Source organism: Neolamprologus multifasciatus, chromosome 17 (genome assembly GCF_963576455.1).
Source record: "Neolamprologus multifasciatus chromosome 17, fNeoMul1.2, whole genome shotgun sequence".
Classification (NCBI taxonomy): Eukaryota; Metazoa; Chordata; class Actinopteri; order Cichliformes; family Cichlidae; genus Neolamprologus; species Neolamprologus multifasciatus.
In genome coordinates this window covers 38,047,629-38,067,582 of record NC_140455.1, presented here as the reverse complement: position 1 = coordinate 38,067,582, position 19,954 = coordinate 38,047,629, and the positions used below count along the sequence as shown (strand labels likewise).

Here is a 19,954-nt window from a genome sequence, read left to right as displayed (position 1 = left end):
GTAAAAATATTAGAAACGCAGCTCATGCATTTCTTTATGTATTGCAGACAAGGAAGAATTTGAATATTTGTGTGTGTGTGTGTGTGTGTGTGTGTGTGTGTGTGTGTGTGTGTGTTCGGTCATGAAGGGCTTTCGTCTGCCTGTTTTTTTTTGTTTCTTTCTCTATTTTCTTTTTTTTGTCTCGCAGCAAAGAAAGCAAACCAGAGCAACAGTCTGGCCTCATCAGCTTCTCCTGCACCTGTGAAGCGCAGAGGGCAGGTCAGGCCTCACAGTAAACACGTCACCTGTTCAGGTGAGATGGAACCAAACACAAGTTGCGCTAGATTTTAAAACCAGCCGCGTCCAAGTCTGACGAATGTCCGTTCTCTGCGCCTTCCCCTCCGGGTGAGGGGATCTCATCTGGAACGCCATTCAAGTCAGACCGGGAAGGCTGTCTTTCCGACGTCTGCGATGATGACGCCTCTCCCGACCTGGGCAGCGGAGCTCCGTTCGTGGAAGTCCCTCCCTCGGATTTCCCGAAGTTAAACAACTTCCCGGGGTTGAAGGCTTTATTGGGTGACTGAGAACGCTCCTGAGAGCTGCTACCTGATAATGACGATGATGGCGGCGCCGCTGTCGCCGTGGCGCCGGCAGATGCGGTGCCGGCGGCCGCAGAAGCCGCGGCACCTTCCCTCTTATTCTCAGGCGACTTGAGGAATTTGAAGCTCAAGAAGCCGGGCAGTTTCGGCTCGCTGCCCGTGGGTGACTGTGGGGAGCGGGCGCCACCCGAGGAGAACTTGCTCTGCAGCGGGATGATCTGCTTCAGCTTCATCACGTTATTATTGGCCAGCAGGGAGCTGGGCCTCTTGGGCTTGTCCGACCCGCCGCTCCCTCCTCCGCCCCCAGAACGTGATTTGCTGCCGTGACCTTTGTCGTGGTGGTGATCCCCCGAAACGTCGCCTTTGCTGTCGTCCCGCTCCCTCTCCCTGCGAGCCATGTGCTCCGCCTGCCTTTGCCTCTCCTCCTCCTCCCTCTTCCTCCTCTGCAGCTGCTGGTAATGTTGCTGCGCCTGCCGCTCGTGCTTCTGCAGAGGAAGGGAAACGTTCTCACAATGCATTCATAAAGAATCAGCAGTAGTCAACTACTACACCACTGCAGCGCGACTCGTCTAAAAGCACTTACTGCAGTCAGAATCCTGCATTAGTGCTCCTGGGGCAGCTACAAGCTAATCTCTTTCCCTGTGTCGTGCAGCACAGCTGACAACCTTCACAGTAACAGTCATTTTGCTACAATATCAAAGCAACTTTAGTCATTTATTTCTAAAAAGAAACAACTGTAGCATCATAAGGTTAATGAGGGAGACTTCTTCGAACTCCCTGAAGTCACCTTAAAGGCCTCCCTGCGCTGGTAATCCAGTTTAGCCATCTCCTCTTTGACCCACGTAGGAATGTCGGGAATAGCCACATGGATGATGTATTTCAACAGGATGGCAAAGTGCTGCAAACAGACAGAGAGGTGGAAAACAGGGAAGGTGAAGTCAAACAATTATAAAGTAATTCACATCCAGTAAATAGGACACGGTGCCTCAAACACCCTCTTTAAGCAACTTGTCACTTGAGGTCATTCTTGCAACATTTGGGCTCAAACTTCTTTATCAGGCCAGCACAGAGCTGCAGGCTGTTGACCTCTGTGGATGCAGACGGCCGGCACAGTGAAGCGCAGCCTGTTTCTAAATATGTTACAAGCTGTAGCAGCAGCGTTGTGCACAGACGTTTCACTTCCTTCGTTCATGCGTTTGGTGAGTTAAAACTGGTTTGTTTCCTGGGCTTCTACTTCATTACAACGTGTCATGAAAGTGAAATCTCTGTGTTAAACAGTTTACCAACTGATGAAGTGGTTTGTTTGTTCTGTTAAATGTCCATCTCAGTCTTTACAGGTAGGAAAACTGTGTGACGGGAAAAGACTGAACGAGCGCCGCTGTGTTTCAGACTGAGCAGGAAGTAGCTGCGGTACCTCGAGGATGACGATGGAGATGATGGCCATCTCAGGGCTGAGCCATGGAAAGAGACGCTGTAGCTGACCACACTGACCAATCAGGTAGCAGTTCACTATGATGGCAATCAGGCCCATGGCTTCCATCGCAGTCTGTGAACGGGAAAATAAAAGGTTTCCATTTTTTCTGAATTTGTGCTTTGCTCTTAAATCAAGTGCAGCCAGACTCTGATTACTGATGAACTTGATTAGATTGTTAACATTAACGCCGTTTGTGTGTTAATTAGCTCCCCTTGACCTTTAATTTATCACTTTTAGATGTTCACACAGTGCATTTCTTACCTGCCACTGGCCGATGCTCTCCACACGGACTCCAAAGGGCCTCTGCAGGCCGGTGCAGAGCTTAAAGGCATCACTGCGGATCTCAATGATGTTGTTGATGAGAGCGCACATGGCAGCCAGAGGAAAGGCAGAGGAGAAGAGCACCACGTAGCCAAACTGGACAAACATCTCCTGGTAGTCTTGGAAAGTGTCCTAAGAAGGACAAAGTGGAGCAATAAGCCAAATGCAGTCTGTGCAGTACGTGACTACTTGGCTGCCGAGGACGACGCTGCATTTTCTGTGGACTAAACTCATTTGTAGATGAGATATAATAAGATATGGCAGTCATACAAGCATTTATAAGTTCTGTAGGATTCATGTTGTAGTTCTAGGATTCAAAACGTGATCAGTTTTTAAAGAGAATAACAGAGAACGAGTCGTTCTGCCTGTAAACACCAGACGTTTAGAATGAACGTTTAGAATGTACTGTGATGAAACTCTGTAGTAGGGCTGCCACAAACGATTATTTTGATAGTCGACTAGTCAGATCATCATCCATTGGACATAAAACGTACAGCTTATTGCACCAGCAGCATCTGCTCTTATATAACTATCATTAGCTTACAGCTTTAAGTGTTTAAGGTCTGTGCTAACTAAAAATAAAGACAAGATGATAGTTTATTAAATTTTAATGAAATTTGCAGATTGTTTCGGTGAAGTTTAATAAACTCCTTGCTATCTAAAATATAACAGGACACCGGAGTAAATTCTCCAGCATCTCACACTTCTGATAATCAGCTGTCTGCTTGATGTTTATTCAGCTGTGTAAAAACTATAACTTTAATCTCAGCCAAACCGATTTACTCAGGAACAAATAAAATACTAAAAAAGCCAAACAATAACATTTTTAAGTTATCTAAGTGACTTATATATCATGTTTAACCTGAGTAGCGAAAGACGGCGGTGGGTTTGAAAACTATTTGCCGGGAGTCCGGTGTTCTCACGGCTCTAGTTAGCCTAGCCCCCGGCTAGCTATCGAGCTAGTGGGTAACAGACGTCTCCGAAAACGTCGGCGCGCTTTTGAAAATATGTGGTGTCTTGATAAACTGAGCAGATATTTGAGGTTTACACAGCTACATTCTCGCCTGAAAATATGTTAAACGGTTATTTTGTGACCCAGAAAGAATAATAAGAGTAATATTAAAACTAACTAGCTGCCGCCATTGTTGGAAACTGAGCTGGGCTGCGCTATGAATTCTGGGACACAGCTTCTTCTTCTTCGGGGTTTAACGGCAGCTGGCATCCTTGTACATGCAGTGCTGCCATCTTCTGTTTCAGTCCGTTATTACACTCTTAAATCCTACTACTTATTCCTGCGTCTTTTGTGATCTTACAAAGCTTCAAACGAGCGTCGACTATTAAATCAGTCGTTGACGATTTTGATAGTCGACGTAATCGTGGCAGCCCTACTCTGGAGTCGGCTCAGGAAACTTTGGCTTACATCCACCGAGGTCTGCGGGGATGATTATCACACGTGTGGTGTACAGTCAACATATGCTACTTATAAAGTACCAATTTTATAAGGTTCAAAATATCACATCACATTTGACTTGATTGATCTGAACCTCAGTGATAATAAACTATGCAGGCATATAGTGATTGTAAATATCACGTTACTCAATCATCGCTTCTTCAAATGAGGTCAAACTTTCAAGAAAATCTCTGATCTTTAAAACTATACTAAATACTAAACATCACACTACAGTTTGGACCCAAATATGTCACATTTGACCTCTGACCTCACTTGCATTACCCTTCTGTCAGTAGTCTAAGGAGCTTGGAAAGACCTCTCATCTGAGAAGCTTCTTCAGTTCTAAATGCGACTGGTGGAGGATCCCAGATTTAAGCCCTGTGGGAGTGTCCCAAAGAGTGCCATGGACCCCCTATTGATCCTCTACCCAATCACAATCAGCCAAGGTGTCAGTTGAGCCGTACGTGCAGGGCGAGTACATATGTACACTTACTGAGTACGTCTGCATGCAGCTCTCCATCTCCGCCTGAGTGAGCGTGGTGCTCTCTCTCTCCTCTGGGGGATCCATCCACGATTCCCTTTTCGTTTTCGGCTCGACCCTCTCGGCGCTCCGGCCTCTTCTTCTGTGACGCAGCGACGTGCTGCTCTCTGATCCAGAAGGCAGCGGGCTGGCGGCGGCGGCACCGGCGGTAGCATCGGCAGCCTCAGCCCTGCCCCCGCTCGAGTCCTTCACGTCATGAATTCCGTTGTCGTCGTCGTCGTCGCACATTTCGAACACCGAGGCCGGGTCCATTCCCTTTTCCACCATGGTGGGGCTTCCCTCCTCCAGAAAGCTGCTGTCCACAGGGGGCCCGCTGCACGCCGCCTTTCTGTCCACCTTAACGACAACATCGCTGATCAGTTACATGATTCAACCTCTAAAGCGTGAACGTACTAACGCAGGTCACGCTGTACCTTCTCTATGAAGCTCACTTTCCTCAGCTTCAAGCCGCAGTCGATCAAACTTTCCTCCTCCGTCTCTCCTTCGCTGAACCTCCCGCTGTCAGCCTCGTCCTTCTCCGCTCCCTCCTCCTCATCAGGCACTCCACATCCTCCGTTCAGACACTTCTTTTCCCTGAGAGCAGGTGAAGAGACAGATAAACGTCAGAGTAACTGTGCGCCAACCTGTTCTGGCGGTCTGTGCACTCGGTGTCTGATAGCGATGAATCATAACTGCATGCGGTGCGTGAACAATAGCGGAGGACGATAAAGTGTCGTTCTGTCTGCACCCGAGCGGCTCTGTTTGTAGTGACTAACGCAGTAAGTGTTGGTGTGAATGACAGCTAAACATGAACGCCACGGTTCGCCGCACTGACACAGTCGGATCTTTCTTTACTGAACGGCTCAGAGCACCACCTTCTTTCTGGCTGCCCCACTCCAGGCCTGGTGCCCCTCAGTCCGGGTCCTGGCACGGTCTGGTCAGTGGGAGACGCCATGGCTTTTCCAGCTGCCAGCCGGACGTATTTCAGCAGCACCGACAGCAGCAGGTCCCACACGGCTCGCAGCGTAAGCTCTCCCAGCTTGTGACGCTCATACAGGTAAGGCTGCAGCACCTCTTTAACGTTTTGAAGGAACTGGCGTATGATGAGTAGAGTGGCCAGCATCTGAGAAACACAAGGCAGAGAAACAGCTGCAGCAGCCACAGATCACAGCGCACTGATTGGAGCATTTAAAAGAAACAAGACAGGATAGATGACAGTGGACAGAGCGCAGGAGGAGCAGCGAGAGAGAGAGGAGTTAATAAAATAAGGTAAAAACATTTCAAATAAAGACACATGTATGCAGACTGTGTGCTCAAGGCAAGCTCGGCCCGAACGGTTCCCTATTCCAAGCAGTAGGAAGGACCCTGTAATCGGGGGTCCTGAGGTGTTAGGCAGCAATCGCCGTGTCACATTCGAACTCTAAAAAGTACAGCAGCCTCTCCCCTACAGGCCTCGCTGCACGCGGCAGACACGAACGAACCGCCGATCTCAACTAAACTGCTCCACCAAGCCGAGACACAAAGTGACGCACAATAGTTACAGCTCCGCCCCGCGACAGGCTCGAGTGAAAAGCTCATCAGTCTTGAAACTAAAGTTTCTTTAGACGCAGCAGTCAAGACGTGCGACGGGCTTATTTGTGGACAGCTGACTAGAAACCTCAAAGCTGTCCTGTTTCCCGGCTCTGTCACGGATGCTTCATGCAACAGGAGACGCTGCGGCACCCAGGGCCCGGTCCCTCGTCTAAATACTTTGACCTGTGGGCGAACGGGAGGCGTCCAGAACAGGAAGTGACAAGAAGCAGAACGGCTACAAATAAAATCATTTCATTAGTTTTAATCTCATGCGTGAGTCCAACACGGACACAGTTCTTTGTTTCTGAAAAAGTAATCTGGAATAAGATTAAACGGGTAACTGAACTCAACTATACTCTTATCATTTTGGGATTCATTACCATTTTTTTAATAAACCTTCATTTAGGTTCGATGTAAACGTGTCTCTGTCTGTGCACCAAGTATTTATTTAGCTTTACAAAATAAAGTTTCTTAAGAGTTTAATCTGGTTAAACTCAGTGATCTCCTGGTTTTTACAACAAAAAATGTTTCTTTGTTTCTCTGATCTTGTCAATAACCACAGAAAAGTAACTTAGTTGCATTAAACCATAACTGAGCTTTAACAGTTAAAGCCAAGAGTTTAATATGTCTTCAATCATATAATACACACACGCAGAGGTTAGACAGCGACTGCATCACCACAACGCTCACGATCCATTATTGCCTTTAATCTGAAAGCAGCTCCTTCAGGTCAAACACTGATGCACAACACGCTGCGCAGAAGATGCTACAGCGCAGAAACAGAGATAATCAATAATGGACAGCACAGGGACTGAGAGACGGAGACGCTGCTCTCTGATTGCTAACATATCTTAGACACATAACAGCTGACGTCTCTCTCATCAACTGGAAACAAGAAAAGTCTCACGTGTTTTAAATGATTTTAGCCTTTCATGGTACTTCCAGTAAATCAGAAAGCTTTACCGACATGTGGAGAGCCTGAGCTGTGCTGGTTTAAACTGGGAAAACTGGGAAGTCAGCTGACATCGAGAGTCCGAAAGGTGGAGCAGATGGTGAGAAGCTGAGGGACAAGATGACTCAGAGAGGGAAAAAAGCCCAAGAAAGAAATCCACAATTCCCATCACAAGGAATACCAGGAAGACTGATCTTCAGATGAAGGGACCCAATTGAAGAAGTATGAAGAGGCGCGTTTTGACAGTTGATGTCATTGAATATTAGGGCTGCCACGAACGATCATTTTGATAGTCGACTAGTCACCGATTATTTTTGCGATTAGTCAACTAATCAGATCATCATCCATTGGACGTAAAACGTACAGCTTATTGCACCAGCAGCATCTGCTCTTATATAACTATCATTAGCTTACAGCTTTAAGTGTTTAAGGTATGTGCTAACTAAAAATAAAGACAAGATGATAGTTTATTAAATTTTAATGAAATTTGCAGATTGTTTCGGTGAAGTTTAATAAACTCCTTGCTATCTAAAATATAACAGGACACCGGAGTAAATTCTCCAGCATCTCACACTTCTGATAATCAGCTGTCTGCTTGACGTTTATTCAGCTGTGTAAAAACTATAACTTTAATCTCAGCCAAACTGATTTACTCAGGAACAAATAAAATACTAAAAAAAAAGCCAAACAATAACATTTTTAAGTTATCTAAGTGACTTATATATATTTAACCTGAGTAGCGAAAGACGGCGGTGGGTTTGAAAACGATTAGCCGGGAGTCCGGTGTTCTCACGGCTCTAGTTAGCCTAGCCCCCGGCTAGCTATCGAGCTAGTGGGTAACAGACGTCTCCGAAAACGTCGGAGCGCTTTTGAAAATATGTGGTGTCTTGATAAACTGAGCAGATATTTGAGGTTTACACAGATACATTCTCGCCTGAAAATATGTTAAACGTTTATTTTGTGACCCACAAAGAATAATAAGAGTAATTGTCACTGTCGCTACCCGATCCGTACCGGAAACCCGATCGGTACCCCGCATGCACAAATCTTACGTCACTTCCTCTCTTTGCGACATTCAATATATTTGAATGATACGGTTAGCGCCCAGTTAGCTCCTAGCATTTCTCAACAGCTCTGCCTCCTTTTCGACTACCGGGACATTTAAACAATGGATAATCCGTATACAAACAAATTCATGCTTTTCTCCTCAACAGAGAGCGTTTCCCGATTGAACAACAGCGCCATAAAATAAGAAGAATGGCGCCTAATTACAGAGTTAATAATAATGACTTAGCAATGTGTCACGTGAAGATTCAGCAGCCAGATTAAGTGTTTACTGACAATTGACAGTGATAGCGGACATCATCATCACTATTCCAGTCAATCCTCTCCACACAGACAAGCATAAACACACTTGATGATCACTAAATCAAATTTAACACACGTTTGTAATGACGCCAATTCAGTTTACAATAGGGTTCATTCGCTCGGTCAGCAGGTGGCAGTATCCTCGTACACTGGGGAGTAAACTGCCATTAAAAGAACAGAAGAAGAAGAAAACCCCTGCACATGCGCGGTACGGATCGGTAAGACCCGATTTGTACGGTCCGACTTTGCACATGCGCAGTAAGGATCGGGGAGTTCCGATCCGTAACTGTCTTTTTATTTTTTGTTTTTGTCTACATTGTACTGAAATGCTTCATTATTGCAAACATTTTAAGATATACTTAATATTCTTAACATTTTAACAGATACTCTGACCCATAACTATCGTAAAACGCTACGACCGGAAGTAGACACCATTCGCGCATGCGGGGTACCGATCGGGTTTCCGGTACGGATCGGGTAGTGACAGTAATATTAAAACTAACTAGCTGCCGCCATTGTTGGAAACTGAGCAGGACTGCACTATGAATTCTGGGACAGCTTCTTCTTCTTCTTCGGGGTTTAACGGCAGCTGGCATCCTTGTACATGCAGTGCTGCCATCTTCTGTTTCAGTCCGTTATTACACTCTTAAATCCTACTACTTATTCCTGCGTCTTTGTGATCTTACAAAGCTTCAAACGACGCGTCGACTATTAAATCAGTCGTCGACGATTTTAATAGTCGACTAATTGTGGCAGCCCTATTGAATATAAAGTTTGTTTTAGATAATCAGACATTATCTGCTGACTCCTACAAAGTCCCAAGTCTCCCAAATACAGAGATGTAATGAAAACAGCCCTGCAGCCATTTAACAGCGTGGAAGTTTGGAGCTTTCAGCAGACAAACCAGCACGCGTTCTTTCCAAAGCACACCTGCTCACCGATTGGCACCGAGCTGGCATGCAAAGGCATAACGGAGGTGGTCAGAAACAGACCTCTGACCTTCCCTACGCGTAACAGGGATCGTACTTTGTTCCCGAGTAAAGCCCTGAAGAACCAGGGAACAGAGACCACCAGCATCTTGATCTTCAGGGAGATGTGAGGCAGCACATTGACCCGGACCTGCCGCTGCAGACTCCTGATCAGAGACAACACCAGCAGCATCTTCCACAAACGGACAAACGCACGGATGTGCGGATTAATGACGACATCGACGAGTGAGCGTGAGGATCTGAGCGGCGGAAACGTCTCACCTCTTTCAGGCGCTCCATGTCTTTGAGGTAGAATCCGATGTAAAAAAGGCTGAGATAGGAATTTACAAACTGAAACTGCAAGAGACAGAAAGGCCAGGTGTGATTACACAGGAAGAGGAATTAGCTCCACCCAATCCCAAAGCAAAGGACGACACTTACAAGAACCATTTTGATGATGAGATTTTTCTCATAGGCACTCTGGAGTCTATAGTTTTCTGTGGAAACACAACATCAGCTTAACACCTGCGAACCATTAAAAACATGCAGCACACAGGAAAACGTTTAATCATTAATTAGTAACTAATGAACAGAGAGAGCTTCACTCCTTTAGTTGAGCGCTCAAAGCACACAGGAAGCGACTTTCAGGAGATTATCTTGAGTAAGAGACGCTCTGCTCTGAATCTGCGGTTACGTTTTGCCGGCTAGAAGCTCGGCGCTCACCCATGTCATTGAGCCAGCAGGCGATTTTCCTGTACACCTCATCACATGCAGTCACAGTGATAGCGAGCATGATTTTGGGGATGAAGCGAGCCAGCCGAGGCATTTCCTTGATCCCCATCACAAACTCCTGCAGAGACACAAACACAACTTCTCACGTCTCAGCCCCCAAAGGAAATAAACACTCACATTCTGGATTATGAAGCGTGGAGTCTGTTTGTTCATTTTTAGTTACTGTCTGTGGTTTTTGGTTTCGTGGTTTCATTAAAGCTTCTTTAAAACGCTTCATTACGTCAAACTCTAAAAGAAATCTGACAGAAGAAGATGATTTTCTTGCGTTAAGTTTGCTGCTGTATTCATCAAAGCGGGACACAACAAAGAAAACAGATGCTGACAGCTGGACTGACCTGCAGCTCAAAGCAGATGAGCATGACCAGGAAGACAAAACAGAGACAGAGGATACAGATGGGCAGGCTGACCAGCCACCTGAATAGACGCCTCCGCCACGGAGGATAGTAGAACTCCTCGCATCCCGTTATAGGACTGCAGCGCTTGATTCCCTGCAGACAGAGAATATGAAACAGCGTTAAAGAGGAGAGGCTGGAGGGAAAACACACCGTATTATCTGTACAAAGCACTTATTTGAGTTCTCAAAGGTAAAATGTGAAGCGGAGCCTTCAGCCAACCGTCACACAGGAGACGCGCTGCCTTTATTGTTGGCTTTAAATTAGGGCTGCCACGATTAGTCGACTAGTCACGATTATGTCGACTATCAAAATCGACGACTGATTTAATAGTCGACGCGTCGTTTGAAGCTTTGTAAGATCACAAAAGACGCAGGAATAAGTAGTAGGATTTAAGAGTGTAATAACGGACTGAAACAGAAGATGGCAGCACTGCATGCACAAGGATGCCAGCTGCCGTTAAGCCCCGAAGAAGAAGAAGATGTGTCCCAGAATTTATAGCGCAGCCCAGCTCAGTTTCCAACAATGGCGGCAGCTAGTTAGTTTTAATATTACTCTTATTATTCTTTCTGGGTCACAAAATAAACGTTTAACATATTTTCAGAAGAGAATGTAGCTGTGTAAACCTCAAATATCTGCTCAGTTTATCAAGACACCACATATTTTCAAAAGCGCTCCGACGTTTTCGGAGACGTCTGTTAGCCACTAGCTCGATAGCTAGCCGGGGGCTAGGCTAACTAGAGCCGTGAGAGCACCGGACTCCCGGCTAATCGTTTTCAAACCCACCGCCGTCTTTCACTACTCAGGTTAAACATGATATATAAGTCACTTAGATAACTTAAAATGTTATCGTTTGGCTTTTTTTTAAAGTATTTTATTTGTTCCTGAGTGAATCGGTTTGGCTGAGATTAAAGTTATAGTTTTTACACAGCTGAATAAACGTCAAGCAGACAGCTGATTATCAGAAGTGTGAGATGCTCGAGAATTTACTCCGGTGTCCTGTTATATTTTAGATAGCAAGGAGTTTATTAAACTTCACCGAAACAATCTGCAAATTTCATTAAAATTTAATAAACTATCATCTTGTCTTTATTTTTAGTTAGCACCTTAAACACTTCTCCTCTTTGCATTTTTTTCTTCAATTTTTGAAAACATGAAGCACGTTTCACATAAATGCACATAAAGGGACTGTTTTCTACTCTCACTGCTCAAAGCACTTTAAACAACTCGCCTCGTTGACTCACATCAACACTGTGGTTAAGTTCTCCTTCTTTCAGTTGAGGCAGCCGTCAAAAATTAAACACGTCCTGTTGACACTCTGATCTGAGCATTTACTGCAATTCATTGGTTTCCATTAAGTTTTGAATCCATTTTAAAATTCTTGTATTTGTTTTTAAGTCTTAATGGTCTCGCCTGAGCTGCTTCACCCTTACGTGCCGTCTCGTGCTCTTAGATCAGCTAGCTGTCCCGGAGACATTTTAGAAATCCCGAGGAGACGAGTCTTTGCAGCTTTGTCTCCCAAAATGTGGAATGAGCTTCCTCTGGTGCTCAGGCAGGCTCCATCCCTCGCTGCTTTTAAAGCTCATTTAAAAACACACCTTTCCTCCTCGGCCTTTAGCCCGTGTGAGTTGTCATCTGTGTTTTTGCCCTGTGTACCGATTTATTCTTTTGTTCTCTTATTTTGGTACAGCACGTTGATCAGCTGTTATGTTGTTTTTGCAGGCTGGAGCAGCCAGGGATCAAACCACCGACCCTCCGATTAGTGGACGACCTGCTCGACTCCTGAGCTACAGCCACCCCAATCAATCAATCAATCAATCCTCAGTTCCACTTCTGACATCTCCTTGTAGTGGAGAGTAACTAAAGCTGTTCCCAAATTACATAATTAAAGTTTTTGTGAATAAAGCAGGAGAAAAAAGGAAACTGTGCAGCTGTCAGCATCATTCTGATACGCTCGCTATCATTGGTGAGCATTTAACAACAGGTCGTCTATTTTCAGCTGTAGTCCTGCAGGGATGTTTTCCCATAACAAGGACAGCATGTAACCAGTTTCTCCAGTGTGTTATACTGGGAGCTTCTTCATTTTTAACTATTATCTGGATATTTGCCCACTATAGAGCAAATATCACTCAGCTTCCTTACATGTTGGACTATTTGTTGCTTCATGCTCTGCTTTAAATCTGTCCTCCTGTTTCTCATCAGCTATAACTGAACTTAATTCCTGTTGCAAAGCTTTGTTCAGTGTCACTCTGCTGTATTGCCTTTATCAGAAGTTGTAAAGCACTTTTAATTTCTCTCACCCGGAACTGAGGCCGTGGTTCCTCCAGGGACTCCGCAGGCGCGTCCAGCGTTCCCCACTTATACGCCAGCTCCGCCCCCCTCCGCTTCCACCGCTCCAGAAACAGAGTGGCCCACACCACGTTGAAGAGGGCAAACACCACGCAGCAGATGTCCCGGCTCGTCTGAGGCAAGCATGCAGACATTTATGGGTTTGACTGGGCGGTGTCATTGTTTCCTTTTCCTGTACGAGCACACGGCTCATCTCTGCTCACCTGATCGGACTCGGTGAGCATCCAAAGCACAAAACCGATCACGGCGGGATATAACATGGAGGTGGTGTAGAAACCCAGCCAGGCAAAATACATGGCAATCTTCACCCCGAAGTAGTCGCAGATATCATCTGTTTGTGAGATCGATAAGACAACAGTGAGGCAAAGAGAAAAGTCAGAGATGGAAACGGCGTGAAAGCGAGCTTTGATTTATTAACCTAACGGCTGCTTCTCACAAACAGCCTGGACCCAAGACTTCATCAGCTGGCTGAGGATCCTCTGCTCATGCAGAGGGAACACCTGCTGGATCACGCCTCTCGCGCTCAGCTCCGGGACTGCAGAGAGCAAAGCGAGCAGCAAAACATATTTAAGCTGATGAGTTACTTTATTTAGTTAGAGAGAAGCACTCGAGGAGAGGAAAGCATAACTGCAGTAAACAATCACACACGCCGCGGCCTGCTGAAGACAACGGAGCTGTTAGCTCTGATCACTTACTGATGGGCTGGCCTTCCAGGAAGCTGATGTTGTGAAGCACCTCCCCTTGTTTGGCACGTAGGTTGTCCAGCCAGTATTTAATGATGCTCTGCCTCTCCTGCAGCCGCCGGGAAGAGGAGGAGGAGGAAGCAACATGAGAAAAACGTTTCCCAGTCCAGGTACCTGGGAATAACTGGAGTTGCACTGACCTGCGAGGTGAAGAAGCACAGCTCGCTCTCGATGTTCTCGTAGATGTAGTCCTCCTCGCAGGAGAAGCTCCGTGTTCCTCCGCCGAACTCGGGCTTCACCGCTTTCCTCAGTCCCATTTCCTCGGCGCCTCGCAGCAAACTGCACGACAACATCAGGCGGTTTTTTTAAGCCGGCCTCAGACGCCCTCGCTACACGTTTAATCTGTGTCATCTGCAGCGCATTAATCTCGTCTAATTAGACCTTTTGTTTCTAATTGCCTACGTGACACTCTCACACTCTGCTGGTGGTTACGCCGCACATTATGGAGGCGGCGAGAGGAATAATGGGAGTAATTGCATAGTAACAGCAACACGCGGCGTTGTCTCTCTTTTTACAGCTATGAGTTATAAACATGTATGGATACTGGGATGGTCCTTTTTTCTTCTAACATGTTGGTTAAACTGATGATTGACACTAAAAATAATCCCAATAATCACCTGATTTATCTTAATTCACAGCACTGCAGCACTTCTGTTTGGCCACTTTTCCACATTACTAAAAAAACAATGGTTTGTCCTTCAGCTCATCTCATTTCCCATCATGCCTTCCTGCACATCTTCCATCCCCATGCTCTCGTCCTCTTTCATGCCCACGCTGTCTTCTCTCAGCCTCCCCTCTTCATCCATCGCTCTCCTCCCCTCCTTCTATCCCATCATCCTTTTTTCCATCTCCGTCCGTCCTTCCCGCCGGCCTTGTGCTGAAATCTCAATAATAATGCAGCTCCCTCTCTGCTCCCTGCAGGCTAAGAGCTCACCTCGCCCTCACATGTATATATAGTCTTTACACGCACACACAAAGACGTACGGCCGATGTGTAACAGCCATCCATCATGCAGCTCCATGCGCTCGCAGGGGCAGCACAAAGAAGCACGGACGGCACCTGATGGATTACCGCAGAAATCTGAGGTGTAAGCTTGTGTTTCACGCCTGAATACTGCTTACAGCGCACAACCGTCACAATAAAGCTCCTTGTGTGAGGAAGAAAAAAAACGAGGCTTTATCTGTTTAAACCAACTGTTTAGTAATCGAAGCCAAAACCAGGAGGCCTTTTAGAGGTGTGCAGCTGCTGCCAGGAATCTTAATGAGAGTCTCTCTTTTCTTATTTCATCAAAAAGTGTTCAGCTTTTTAACAAGAAAATACAAAAACACAAAGAGAGAAAGTCTTACAGTGAGGCTGGACGCAAAGTGTGGACAAAGCTAACCTTGTAAAGTAATACTGCTGATGGAGAGCTCTGCGTGTTTATGCTAATGCAGGTAATGCAGGAACTCAGCAGATCCAAATGGCAAACCGTAAACTGCCCCGTCAGAGCAGCAGAATGAGTAACCGATGACATGTCAGGTAAGAAAATGTTCTGTTACAGCTGAATTTGCTGCTTTCAGTTAAATGAATGAAGCCTTTCTGAAAAAACGCATGAAACACTCCCGAGGCCACACGTACAGCTGATAACAACGTGATAACAACACGACTGTAAATCATGTGACGATATGAAAACATACTGAACACATGGCACAGCTGAACATATCCAACAAAACTAAAACAGGACAGGATTTTTCACACTGCTTCATGGTGGACTGGGAATCATTATCCGAGGGGAATTCAAGAGGACGTGGAGTACTTTCTGGGTTATGATTTCTACCACATAAAATGTAGGTCAACCAACCCCACAGCAGGTGTGTGTGTGTTTACATATCTTTGTCGGGACCAAAATGTGATTTTAGTGTCAGGGTTACAGTTAGGTTACGGTTAGGCTGAGGGTTAGGATTAGGCATTGATTTTTCATGGTTACGGTAGGGGCTAGGGAAAGCATTATCCCAATGAGATGTCCCCACAAAGATATGAAAACACGTTACGGTGTGTGTGTGTGTGTTTGTTTACATATCTTTGTCGGGACCAAATGAGTTTGAGACTCAAAATGTGGTTTTAATGTCAGGGTTACAGTTTGGTTACAGTTAGGATTAGATTTTTCATGGTTACAGTAGGAGCTAGGGATTATTATTATAGGCATTATCCCAATGAGATGTCCCCAAGAAAATATGAAAACACGTTACGGTGTGTGTGTGTGTGTTTGTTTACATATCTTTGTCGGGACCAAATGAGTTTGAGACTCAAAATGTGGTTTTAGTGTCAGGGTTACAGTTTGGTTACGGTTAGGATTAGATTTTTCATGGTTACGGTAGGAGCTAGGGATTATTATTATAGGCATTATCCCAATGAGATGTCCCCACGAAGATATAAAAACACGTTACGGTGTGTGTGTGTGTGTGTGTGTGTGTGTGTGTGTGTGTGTGTGTGTGTGTGTGTGTGTGTGTGTGTGTGTGTGTGTGTGTGTGTGTGTGTGTGTGTGTGGTCAAGCAGCAGTTTCTTTGAGCTTTTCATCCAAAACCCACTGGCACACTTTAAAAAAAGCACTTAGTCCATCCTTCCTCGCCACCTTTCCCCACTGCTTCCTCTTTGCTTTTCTTTACCTTGCATCCTTTCTGCTTTTATCTCTCTCTCTCTCTCTCTCTCTCTGTCACGCCCGCTTGTCTCTCTCTCTTCTTTCCCACAATCTGTCCGCTCTTACTGCATTCACAGGTAAAAGGTTTATTTTAGATAAGCCCGTTGTCTAAAAGCGCAGTCAGCACAGAGGATTCAACATTTGTGGTGAGATGCAGCACGGGAGCAGCTGCCACCCTGATCCCCAGATCGTATTTCTCTGTATTTATACGTCAAAGTCAGCGCTGATATTAAAGTGACCCTGCACTCACCTGTGACTGTCTGTGACAGTGGGAGTGAAATCACAGCAAATCCACTACACAGAGGCTAGCATGACGCTAAAGCCTCTGGAAAACTTGAAAGAGCAGCAGCAGAGGAGTAATGCTGATTCACCATCAGCTTCACTCGTGATTCACAGTGTACGAGCTAAACTGCTGCGCCTACTATAAGCTGCAACTAAATTTGAAGCTATGATAAACGGAGGCGCCGCTTCACACCGACACAGCACAGCAGGGTTATTCTCGCCTTTTACATCCCGACTCCCGTAGTAACGTTCAAAAATAACTACACCTCAAGCCAGTGGAGGAAGAGGCGATATTAAGTAATATCTGCGATGGGTCGTTTGTTAACAGTGTTGGGAAGGTTACTTTTAAAATGTATTCCATTACAGATTACATGCCCCAAAATGTATTCTGTAACGTATTCCGTTACGTTACTCAATGAGAGTAACGTATTCTGAATACTTTGGATTACTTAATATATTATCATGCTGTTTACAACTACATGAATGTACTATTGCTGTGATTTATTACTGTTACTGAAGGTTACTCTCCACACCAACACCAACGAGATGTTTAAATCTGAATATAAATGAGTAACAGTAGGTGGACATTAGGTAAGGCTGCACTTTTTGCAGTGATCTCGGATAGAAAACTATTCCTCGCGTATATAAAACAGGTCCGCGGCTCCGAACCGTAGTAAAGGGACCTCTGGCTAATACGGTGGGTTCTGTGTCGGCTCGTAGCTGAAAACTAGCTTTACTTTGTTGTCTGGGTCAACTTTGCTAGCAGAGACAGAGAGAGGCGTTGAAAGGCTGCTCCAACGGAACTTATTGTTTCAGAGGAAAACACGAACACGGTGTACAGTCGAGTCTTAATAGCTTACTTACAGCTGGGCTCGTCAGGCTCTCTTCTTGGCTGCAGTGGTTATTATTATATTTACATGCTTCCAGCTCCCGTTTCTGCTCGATGACAGCTCGTACTTTTCCTTTTTCTCCCTCCCTCGCTCACAGACACATAACGTGTATGGCAGTCCATTCTCCCTGCAGCACGGACTACACTGCCCATGATGCTACATTCTTTAGAGCTGTACCTGTAGCATTCTGCCTATTAGCTTAGCATAACAACAACAACAACAAAAAGGCCTCTCTCACCCAGGAAACAGAGAGAGAGAGCGTCACCCTGTAACCATGGCAACCCTAACGCTGCCTGGAACAACAGAACGTAGCTGTCAAACAAAACCCAAACAGTCCTGACCCGCCACAATATGAAACAGGGAAGTACCGCCGTGTAATCCATTTATTTCAACAAAGTAACTGTATTCTAAATACCACCTTTTTAAACGGTAACTGTAACTGAATACAGTTACTCATATTTTGTATTTTAAATACGTAACGGCGGTACATGTATTCCGTTACTCCCCAACACTGTTTGTTAATTATTGATCACAGTTAAAACAGCACCAACATCCCGAACTATGATATGTCTGAAGAAGCAGTGAAGGCGAGAACAAGCAAGTTTGATCATAAAGCTGTAATATTCTAATCCTTTTAAAGGAGAGAGTGAAACATTGAACTAACTGATTAACTAAAAGAACAGTCGAGATGATAATCAGTAGTGAAGTGCTGCGGTCCTACTGTCAGCAGCATCAGCCAACAAATGGCCTGTATTTGTAAAGCACTTTACTAGTCCCTAAGGACCCCAAAGCGCTTCACACATCCAGTCATTCACACATTCACACACTGGTGATGGCAGCTACATTGTAGCCACAGCCATCCTGGGGCGCACTGACAGAGGCGAAATGAACAGAAGCACGAACCAGAGACTCCTTTCTGATTTGATTGGTTGATTTCTTACTTTTCATACGTAGCGGTGATGAAGAATGCGTAGACTCGCGTGTGTTTATGATGTCGGATCTGGATGATGAGCTCTGGGATTCCCAGTCGGATGTGGTTCAGTAGCCATAGTAACGTGTGGTCATCTGTAGTATCTGTAACAGGAAGTGGAAAAACAAAGAGTTCGTGTTGACGCCCCTGTAGGATCTGCCGAGCACTCCCACAGTCTTTGCTTTTATTTCTGAGCAGCAGCTGGAGGTGTGAGGTCATACTACTGAACACAGGAGAAACACTGTTGCTGTAAAAATCATCACGTTCTTCTCGGCCTGCAGGGCGCCAACCTAAGCTTACAGCTGAAAGTGAAACTAGGAAATAAGAGCGCATCTAACATTTTTCCACAGATACTACAATGACTGACTGAGCGTCAGAATAAAAGCTCGTGTTCACTGCAGTTATTGCAAAGTTAACATATAACATAAGTCATATTGTATGCCACCACCAATCAGCTCCCAACAGTCATCATGGTAAGTAAAGACCCTGCAGTCATGGGGAGAAACCCCGACAATCACACGATCCTCTGTGAGGCAGAACTTGGTGACAGTGGGAAGGAAAAACTGCCTTGAAACAGGAAGAAACCTAAAGCAGAATCAGATTCGGGGATGGGCGGCCCTCTGCTGGACTAAAGACGCCCCGTGGAAGAGAGCCAGAGATGACTAATGACTAATGAGTAAATGCCAAATTGTGTTTAAACATATAGAGCAGGGGTAGGCTACTCCAGGCCTCGAGTGCCGGTGTCCTGGAGGTTTTAGATGTGTCCATGATCCATCACAGCTGATTTAAAGGGCTAAATGACTCCTCAGCATTTCTTGAAGTTCTCCAGAGGCCTGGTAATGAACTAATTATTTAATTCAGGTGTTTTAATCTAAAACCTGCAGGACACCGGCACTCGAGGCCTGGAGTTGCCCACCCCTGATATAGAGAGTAGAAGAAGAAACAGTGCAGCCCTCAGCAGTCTAAGTTAGATCTGATCCAGGTTTAACTTTAAGCTTTATCAAAAAGGAGCGCTGTAAGCCTCATCTTAAAAACAGAGACAGTGTCTGTCCCCTGAACATTAATTATTTCAGTTTTTTGGTCCATGTGATTGTTTCTGCCAAAACTGTTTCCTCAAGACATTCCCAGGACATCACAATGAGCCGAACAATAAAAAAAGACACAGCGCCTCCGAGATCTTCTGTGATAGAACAGAAAATTGTTCCAGCGTTTCAAACACGGGGATTACCCTCTTTTCCTACATGAAAAGCAGATTAAAATGTAAGTGATGATGAGCAGCAGCTCCACACTGAGGGTCAACTGCAGACATAGTTCTGTGTTTGTGATATCAAAGCAATGAATGAGCTGTCAGTCAGAAACCAGCAGGAACGTGTGTGTTTGTGTGTTTGATTGACCTGCAAATGTCATGAGGACGTCGCAGTTCTCCGTGGGCACCGTTTTCATCCAAGACTTATGAGACATGATGTGTCTTCCAGCCTGCAGCAGCCGCTTCCCGAACAACTTATCTGAAAGACGGAGAGACAGACGGACAGTCAGACGGACCCACAGAGAGGGGGACAGTCACCTTTTCAGAGAGACAGCGTGTAAGCAGAAATGGCATTTTTAACATTTTCACACACCCCCGCCACCTGACCCCACTTTCTCCAAACCCTTACC

The 19,954-nt window shown here is 45.4% G+C and overlaps 1 protein-coding gene across 4 annotated transcripts in view; it reads right to left on the bottom strand.

Annotated features, from left to right (window-relative positions):
• Nucleotides 1–55: 55 nt before the first annotated feature.
• ano8b (anoctamin 8b) overlaps nt 56–19,954 on the bottom strand; it is a 39,410-nt gene continuing 19,511 nt past the window's right edge. For 2 of the 4 annotated variants that reach the window (XM_085136883.1, XM_085136884.1), the window contains exons 2-20: nt 19,693–19,803; nt 18,270–18,402; nt 13,620–13,758; nt 13,432–13,528; nt 13,155–13,271; nt 12,940–13,067; nt 12,688–12,849; nt 10,331–10,483; nt 9,927–10,053; nt 9,645–9,700; nt 9,486–9,560; nt 9,262–9,396; nt 5,219–5,466; nt 4,778–4,937; nt 4,317–4,700; nt 2,314–2,505; nt 1,993–2,124; nt 1,366–1,476; nt 56–1,063 (exon numbers count right to left, since the gene is read on the bottom strand). In XM_085136883.1, the coding sequence (XP_084993009.1) occupies nt 320–1,063; nt 1,366–1,476; nt 1,993–2,124; nt 2,314–2,505; nt 4,317–4,700; nt 4,778–4,937; nt 5,219–5,466; nt 9,262–9,396; nt 9,486–9,560; nt 9,645–9,700; nt 9,927–10,053; nt 10,331–10,483; nt 12,688–12,849; nt 12,940–13,067; nt 13,155–13,271; nt 13,432–13,528; nt 13,620–13,758; nt 18,270–18,402; nt 19,693–19,803 (3,404 nt within the window). In that variant the 3' untranslated portion in view covers nt 56–319. The other 2 variants (XM_085136885.1, XM_085136886.1) reach the window with 2 other exon arrangements.